The following is a 9620-nucleotide window of genomic DNA, read 5'->3' on the forward strand; positions in this document are numbered from 1 at the left end:
CAGTAGATAATAGCCTTAATTTACAAATCTGTTGTGGGTGAAGAAGTTGTGATGTGAAAGTGTTTACTCTCAGATGTATGAGTTCTGTACAGCAAGAAAAATACCTGGTCCAAATCAAATGATTTAAGCACTGTCATCTTCTGGTACATGATGGAACTGGGACACAATTTTGACTAGAGATCTGCAGTACTCAGTCACTCAGACCTGACCCACAGCAAACATTTGTTAATGGCAGCTTACTATTACAAAGTAGTAATACATAAAGTCATAAATACAAAGTCATAAATACTGCTGTATTTATGACTTTGGTTCATTAGGGATTATTTGAAATTCAGAAATAATTTCCTGAAAACCTCAGCTCTGTTCTTAAACATTTTCCCTACTTCTCTGGGATTAGTGTTCAATACAGCAAAAGTAAGAATTGAGTCTAGAAGAGTGCCAGATCTTCATTTTTTCCACTCCAAATACAATGTCTTCAAAGAAACAGGAGGAAACTCTGAGTTGTTCTTCTTAGTTCCAAAGACAAGGACTAGAATAGTGCTTTGTGTAGAACCTCCGTAAGAACTGTTGATTTTAAAAATTCCCCTAAAAAGCAGCATGTGCTCTATCCTCAAGTGATATGAATTCTCTGTTCAAAGTTTGTCACATTCAATGTAGGAAAAAAATAGTTTGACATCTTTATGTGCAAAAAGTCAGGTAAATAGGAAAGTGTATTTGAAATTAGCACGAATTGGGATAAAACGTATTTTGTTTACATGGTCTCCACGGTGCCAAACTGCATCTCTTGTGTGCTCCCTAAATCAGCTTCCCAGGCTTACGATCATAAAGAAAATAGACAGAAAACAGCTTTGAAACACAGGTTATACATGACCAAACTTGGAAATACAAAGTCTTTTCCTTGCAGCTGAAAGAATTCTTGCAGAAGCTTTAACCATACCTGTCCAGTGGCTATTACAGTATTAATATTATGTCCTCACTCTTCGGTATACAACTTCCATTCACTTCTTGGGCAGTCCTTTCCACAAATGCTTCTTCTGTTTCTAATGCAGATACATACACATTGCTTTACCCTCCTTATGGCAGAGAGCAAAACAGAGGAAGAGTGGGAAAAAAAATTCTTACTCCTTTCTTTTCTCCTAAGCATAAAACCAGTAGTAGAAATATGAAATGAATTTGTAGATTCTCATGAGCATTCTTACGTAGCACCAGAGGTATCACATAGCTATATGCTTCCAGCATGAAACCTGAGATTATCGCTGACTGAGAGCAGGATGGAAGTCCCAGGGTCACCATCCAGTCCCAGGGACAGATTGCCAGAGTAAAAGGAACATTGTAAGGTGTCTTATACCACCTCTTTTCTTTTCCTCTCTTTGATTCAGCTATTGATCATTTTAGGAGTTGAGTAGGAATCAACGATCTGTATGAAGAAGAAAATACTGTAAATTAAGTTGCAGTGATCATTGCAAATGGTTAGAAAAATAAGTTAATAGGACATGAACACTTCATCCTACCATATGTTTTGTGAACCTATTGCAGCTGTGTTGTTTGTGATGATTCATGGAACTGAAATGCTTTGAAAGGGCAATGCTTAAGACAATGTGCATTGATATTTAGAGACTCGTAACATTGCACACCGTCCATTCAATTTGGAGTGGAAATGATAGAAAGGACTGCTTCAGTTTGGTAGAGTTTTAATAAATACATCTATCTGGTTAAAAAGCTTCATCATACTGTGGTGTGCTCCTCTTTCCCCTTGGAAATGAATGACAAGATTCCCAACCAAGTTATTCTGAGGTACTTATCACTTTGTCAAAGTCCATGGCAACTTGCAAAGCTGGGAAAGAGAAACAGAATAGTTTAGTTCAGTTATTTCCAAAATCTCATTGTTTAGCTTGGTGGGATTTGGTTTGGTTTTACAGAAAATGTCAGTAAAACTGAAATTTCCTTGAGTTGTGTAATGAAAGCTGACAATGCTAGTGCAGAGCATTGCCACAGAAGAGAGAGGAGAGATAATTAGAGTAGATGCAAGAATGGAGCTGTCTAAAAGAGAATACCAGATAACAGCAGACTAGAATATATTTATATTGCCTAACGCAGTACATACGAGCTGCCCTGGAAGCTGGGTCATACTGCAGTTCTCAGGTACTGAAGCCTTTAGGATCTTGCTTTGTATCTTGGTAACTATTTGTCCTACTTTTCTATTAATTTCTTATCTATTTCATGTCTTTAAAAAACAAAAAAAAAAAATCCTTCCCACACTTACTTATAAATGGTTTTATTGTTAGTATAATTTGCAACACATTAAATCATCTTTCCAGTTAGAAGGGCTACAGGGAGAGATGCATAAATGTTGTTTTGGAAGTGAATGGTGTGCAGTTGCTCTGAACAGTGCAGCATCATGAGCTGATCTTCTCTGCTGGCTCATCTGCCTGGTTTGGCTGTGCTCTGTGCTAGCCTGCAGATATGTTCATTGCTTAAAGAGATGTTAAAATCTGTTCTTGAACAGAAATCTTCTTGTAGACTCCTGTAATACCTTGTTAGATAATACACCTTTGGTGTAGTTAGTTTACTTCTAACCTTACACAGTTTACTTCTAGCCTTTGCTAGAATTTTTGCAGTATCTTAAACTCTTAAGTCAGAAGGTATTTTTAAATTGTTTGAACATCTGTTGATTAAAATTTCAAATTTGCAAGAGAAGTACAATATCTTGTGAAGAATGTGAAGTCAAAGCACACAGCACAGAATTCTGCACAGGATTGTGTCATTACTAGGACTGCTTTTGAATAGGCTTTGTATTGGGCTCTATATAAACACAGGTTGTTTATTAAATAAAATTTGGGAACTGTGTAAGCTGCAAGTTCTGACAGTTCTGAACTTCTGCCTGTTGACTTGGGAATGAAAATACTAAATACTGATCCTAGTGGACAGGTAAGATGATTTTTAAGTCTCAGAAGCTCAGGGTTTTATGGTAAAGTATGTTGACTTCCCTTTCTTTTGCCTACCATTGGGAATTTTTTTAATGTATAAAAAGGGGTCACTGTAGTATAGAAGGCTAAACCTTCAGAGCAGTTTGTGCCTGCAATGAAAGCATAAATGTCTAGAGTGAACAATTAAGATGATTGATGGTACTTGATAATGAAGGGTTTTGTTTTTTCATGTCAGCAGTGGTACTTGAACGGCTCAGCTTTCAGAAACTCAAAAATGTACCAGGGCTCTTGAGTGTAGCAATGAAGAAAAGGCAATTGTTTTTCATTACCCGCACACAGCATACTGTAGGTCTGTGATAACTCTCTGGTCTGCAATGTGGAAGCCTATTCTGTATTCTGTTCTCTCCAAAATCCCTTTCCCATCAGGTTCCTCAGGAATGATGAAAGCAGCTTCATAGTTGCTAGTGTGCAGTCTTGGGCTTCCTTTGCGTGACTCCTCTGTCAGGCAGGGATGCTGCTCTGCTCTATGGCTTTAGCCATTTTTGCTCTGGCGATAAAATGGAAATGAATTTTTTTATGATGTATTGTGTAGAAGTTTCTGTGGTGCTAAGAGGAGCTCAAATGTCTGGAGGCACTATGTAATGTTTTTCTAAGATGTTTGCATTAGAGACCTGAGGAGTGGGTGATTCATAGTTTACTTCTAACATCAGAAAACAATTGCAGAGCTGTGAGATGTATTATTACATTTACTAGATTGAAGTCTTCTGTGCTGGGAGTGGAAGTCTGGTATGTTTTAGGTTGATGACTTGGGCAAATGAACTTCAATTGGCAGATGAATTCCCTTTTGCAGTGCTCTTTACACTAGTAGAAAAGTTATTTATTTTGCTTTTTAGTTCCAGTGTGCTAAAAGAAGCATTTCTGCAGTAAATTCCTTTAAGGGACACAACCTGTATTTGATACCATCCCATAATGAACTTAACAGCATATACACTGCAGAAGTTCATTTATCTAACCTACTTTGTAGCCATAGAAGCAGAGTTCTCAGGAGAAAAGGTTTCATTTCTAAATATAGATTTGCATCAATGATCAAAATACAGATGCATTTATTCACTTTCTGCCCCAGCACACTCAAGTTAGTAATGGAACTGCTGTAAAATCTGATGGCCTTGATGTGACATCAGGCACTTCTGCACATGCAGACCACAGAATGTCCCTTCTGATTTTCAAACCACTGAAGAAACAAGGAGTAAATACAGCAGTAATAACCTAATTGAATATACACACTCTGAACTAATGAAAAAATGTTCAGAATGAATGTCACTCAGTTGCTGAATAACAGTGTTTAAAGGCCTTTAAATTTTAAATAAATCCTGCAAAAAAAAAAACAAGTTCCAATCTTTAAAGTGGCTTAAGCTTTTATAGCAATGAGACTAAAGATCTGAATTCTCTTTTTGGAAATGGAGCTTCCAGGAGATCTCCATTGCTAATTCAACCAGAATAAGATCCCTTCCATGAATTAGCCAATATATGCAGAACTATTTTTGTAACATTCAAAGTGAGCTTGGGTATTCTTTCATTAGATACTATCTGTTCTAATTAGCAGTACATATTTAAATATATATATATACATATATTAATAACAGGTTTAGATAATTTAGTTGCTGAAATTAGACATACTATTCCCATACTCAAAGAAAAATTAAAATCACATGCCATTTTTTTGTGGACAGTTACTGAAACTTTGTTCAAGAATACATAAAAAAATCTTTGATGAACAGGAAAAAATAAATAATGTGTCATGTGGAATAAATATAGCGTACAGTACAGATTTTCCTATATGAAAACAGGTGCTCTATAAAGAAATAAAAGGTGTTCAAAAATGAAATAAAGATTGGGCAAATCAGAGGATAGATTGTATTAGGGGTGGCAGGGTAGAAAGGAACATCATGAAGCTGTGCTGGTCTGCACGAGGCTTTGTAGAAGGGGAAGAGATGGGGCAATGGAAAGGTCACATTCAAAAGTGATAAATCATGTGGCATATGTACTTTCCTTACTACATTTACAGAATTGTCAAAGGGTCTTGGTGAAGCAGTGCAGAAGATTGTTTACATTTTCAAGACCTCTTTTCAGAAACATTAGATGGCATTTTTACATACACTTGTTAAACATTTGGAAATTATCTGTAAAACTGCCAGGATTTAAAACCAGTTTTTATTTAGAAGGGAGTGATACACCCCCTGCCCAGTCCATATCTTCATTGTGTCTTGTATCTGCTTCTTATACATTCATTGCATAAGATGATGAACTTGATTTTTGAGTTCATCCAGGTAGGCATTTATGATTTTTGTACCTGCAGTGGACATTGGTTCAGCAATTTGATATATTATTTCAAGAAATAAGGGAAGTGTTCAGACCCTGCTTTCTTGTGAGAGAGAACTGAGTGAAATACATGTTCAGTATTGGCACTATAGTCCAGGGATATTTTCATTTTAACAATCAGACCTTGAATTTTTGTCACTTTGGGAAAGATATTTGTCACATTTGAGTGTGGTATGACCAGATTGAGATTGAACTGGAGGCAATGATCACAAGGGGTGAGATACATATCAATTCAATCTGCGTGTTTCCATCCGTATTTCTTAACTGTACATACCAATACAGAAAATTTGTCTTTTTGGCTTTGTTCCTAGAACTGGATTTCAAAGCCAGACACAGATAATAGGCATGTCTTTTCATAGCCTGGTGCTACTGAAACAAAGAGCAAGGATAAATCAATTTTTCTTCACTTTTAAAAAATAATTCCATGTAAGACTTTCCCCCTCTCTGTTTTCTTAACAATCACTCTTCTATAAAGGTAGCAAGTTGTTCTCTCTTGCAATTGACATTTTATAGTCCAGAAACTGAAATTACTTCACACACATATTCTCATATATATGCATGTGTATATATGCACAGAACACTCTCCTAATCATTCACTCACTCATTTTTATCCTTTTCCATCTCTCAAATATTATAATTTTGTGGGCTGAATATCTTTTGAGCATTTAAGGAGCAGCAGTAATGTAAAGCATTCAAGAGGCAGTGTTACTCTTTGCACCATCAGGCAGGAAAAATATCCCAGCACAGGCGATATTAGATGAACCGTACTTGGTTTTGTATGCGGTGGACTGGTGAGCCCTGTAATTGTGTGACTTCTCTCTCCTATAGCATCTACTGCTATTTAAAATTTGTTTTGGAGGTGGGAAATTTGAGGCAGTTACTGTTACAAAGTGTTAGGGACAAAGAAGAAAAAAACTGATTTCCTTTGTAAACTAGAAAGTGGTGGCTATGGCAGATGCCCTCCTCACCTGCAGGGAAAAGTATTGGCATGTTTCTAAGTCACATGCTCCCTGGAAAGCTGAGTAACATTGAGGAGCTTTAGACAAAGAGACAATAACCTCAACTTCTCAGCTACAGAGCGAAGTGATGCGGCATGCCACGTCCTGTCCCTGTGTCAAATGCCTGTTCCCCCCTGTGGTTAGTGTCAGAATGGTTCATGGGAAGAAGCTTCTGAAGACCGGCATAGCGAAGGAGCAGTGAACTCCCCTGCTGTCACTGCCAATCCTGGCAGTGAGGAAGAAGAAAGGTGCTTAAATTTAACAGTTCTGACTTGAAAATATGCTTGGGAGCTCACCCTAGAGTACCATAGGCGTGAGTTTCAGAAATGACAACAAAGTCCACTCAAAAGGAGGAAAGATTTCAGCGAAGATGATTAAAACCCAAAAGCATTAGTTTTTTTACTATGTAGACATACGTAGCCTAGATGATTTTGGAGGTTTCCTGTATAAGATGAGAGCATTGCAAAAGAACACCACAAATCTCATATGACTTGAGCTTTGGGACTGTGTTGATAAATTCTCAACAAAAGGCAGTAAATAAATATTCTTACCCTGTAAGAAAATAAGTAAAAGCTTTAAACTGGTGTGAATTTTTGAGAACTGAGTAATCCCCCAACAGACAAGGGGGTTCTTCACTTGTGGTTCAGGTGAGATGCCACTTCTGTAAGCAGTCCCTAACCGTGTCTTTTGTCTCCCTCTGGCAGGTTACGTGTTCTGCATGTTGCACCGCCTGCCCGAACAGCACGACTGCACATTCGATCACATGGGCCACGGGCGCGAGGAGGCCATCATGAAAATGGTGAAACTGGATCGGAAAGTAGGGAGATCTTGCCAACGCATTGGCGAAGGATGTTCCTGAGTGCAAGACTGCAACCAAATGCTGTTCTCTTAGTTCACTAATGTTAGCCTTATTTAGGACAAAGTCAGCCAGACACCTTGTACTAGGCAAGTTTCAGACTACAGCCAATCAGTTTCCTTCCTTTAGCCAACCGTCCTGATACTGTAGTTTAGAGATTGATGGTGGTTGAAATCTATCTCTGGCTGGTTACTAAGGTGCCTGCTAGCCACCGTATAAAAATAAAACATGAAGAAATACTATTTTTGAGTATGGCTAGTGGATTTAAACAAAGCAAGAAAAATCCAAAGGCTTCTGTTATTGCTGGAGTCACTCTAAAAGCCTTATGCTGGAAACATTCCAGCTGCAGAGTTAAAACAAATAGTTGTATAGAAGCTGGTGTAAAAGTTTGCTATGCACATGGCTTTTGGACAAACTGTTTAATGTGCAGCCTTTCACCTCTTCACTGCTACTGAATCCTGAGGAGGTGAAATACTACTCGGAGCAGCAACTGCAGCTGCTTAAGCCCAGAAGACCTGACTGGTCACTTGTGCCTTCATCGCATGTGGCTTTTGAGTTAGGCAGTGTCACCAGCATCAGGGATTCTGTTGGGGTAGGAACACCTTTCCAGTTCTTCCCAGGAAGCCAAAAAGAAAGGGGGACAGAGATTCTTATGAAAAATTTTTATATGTATCTTACTATAAAGAACCTATCAGGGTTTGGTTTTTTCCTTCTTTTTTTTCTTTCTTCTCTGTTAAATTGTGATCTCTCTTTAAAGCCAACTCCATCCTGGAGCAGTAAATGGTGCATAACTTTTTACATGGCATCCACAGAGATTCTATGCGGTATGTGAACAGATTCCACTACCTTGAGCAGTGCAGCCATTCCCACTGGCCGAAACCTGATTGGCTCTTGTTTGCCTTTTGCTAAGTGCAGGTATCTGATAGTTGATCAAATAAGGCTAATTCACAGCACAGTAGCCATGGCTGGATTCTACAGACTGACTTTCTGTAGCTAGACTTACGTATTGGGGAAAAAAGGACATTTTGTAGCAAACGGAATTCAGTAACAGTATTGGGGAACAACCTGTAAAACAAACACCCTTTGTCAGAATGAGCTTGTGTTCCTCAAATTCTGAGTGTCAATGAGATAATCAAAGGGGCTCCACCAGCCCTCCTTCTATGCAGCTGAACGTGCCCAGGAAAATCCCTGCCCACAAAGTGAGTGTATCAAGTGGATGTGAAATGCATGACCTGGATCTGGTTAGAGCCTTGGTTCTGTGTCACGGTGTGTCACGCTGAGCTGAGCCCAAACGGACCAGCTTTGCCACTTTGGAAACATAAAAGCAAACATCATAACTGGGCTGTCTCCTGCTGCATGCAGGCTTATGCAGGCAAAAATGATTCGTGCCGATGTTGCCCAGCTTAATCCTGAATGAGTTTAACTTCTCAGTCAATTAGTAAGTTATTAACAAGTGGGTACATTTGTAAGAAAACCTGAGGGAGGGATCGGCTTTGTCTCATCTTCAAATACTGGGCAGATGTGGAACATTGGGGGTGAAGTAACCTGTCACTTGGAAAACCCCAGCTTGTATGAGTCATCCTTCATTCTACTTGTTACAGGTAATTAACTCCTTGTAGGCCAAATTATACTGTTACTTTGGTAGCCAGTTAGGAACATTTAACGATTAGACAACTAATTTTAAAAAGAATACATATATATATACACACATATATATATGTCTCTCCGACACGCTCAGCATCTGACTGTATTAGCATTAACCATGAAGCAAATCAGAAGTGTCCCATCATTATAAATGCAAGCTGCCTGGAAGACAAGCTGTTTTGTTTTGTTTTGTTTTTTTTCTTGTTCTTATTCAAGAATATGAACTAGCAGCAAAAGCTTCTGTAATGGGCTGCATTTCAGGAAGTGGTCCTGGTGAGAGGGACTGTCCAATGATATTATTTACATTTGCCGTGAGGAGTTTAAAAAAACCATGAATTTTGGCGGCTGCTGTGATACGCACTTTCTTTTCCTACAAAATCCTATCCTAGCATTTGATGGGCATTCTGATTGATACACAAGACTTTTCTTGCATTAATACTGAAGATGCTATTTTGTTCCTCCTCCTATTCTCTTTAATCTCATTACAAGTGCACAGAATGTTTCAAGGTGGCTCTTGAGAGGACACTACTTAAAGTTCATGTGAATTATGGACAATGTTCACTTTAAACAAAAAGTTGGGGAGGGAGTTGTTCCTTTGCAGTATCTGTTCTGTGAAGTTTGTTAAACATAAAGAAAGCTTAAGTTCTTGTATCTTAAAAGAAGATCTTATTTAACCCTTTTGTGTTCTAGATTTACTTACACATGTAGCCTAGAGCTCAGTTTTAGTTTAACATTGTGAAAATATTAAAAGAATCTTGTAACTTTATTCTTTTTCCTCATGCTAAAAAAAATTAAACCAATCAGATTAAAGTTTGA

General features: G+C 38.1%; 1 protein-coding gene across 1 annotated transcript in view; it reads left to right on the forward strand.

Annotated features, from left to right (window-relative positions):
* The window catches only part of ZFAND3 (zinc finger AN1-type containing 3), a 137183-nt gene extending 127563 nt beyond the window's left edge, over positions 1-9620 (forward strand). The window contains 1 exon segment of the mRNA NM_001256231.1: positions 7009-9620. Within this exon segment, the coding sequence (NP_001243160.1) occupies positions 7009-7163 (155 nt within the window). The 3' untranslated portion in view covers positions 7164-9620.

The sequence above is a fragment of the Taeniopygia guttata genome, chromosome 3 (assembly GCF_048771995.1).
Source record: "Taeniopygia guttata chromosome 3, bTaeGut7.mat, whole genome shotgun sequence".
Classification (NCBI taxonomy): Eukaryota; Metazoa; Chordata; class Aves; order Passeriformes; family Estrildidae; genus Taeniopygia; species Taeniopygia guttata.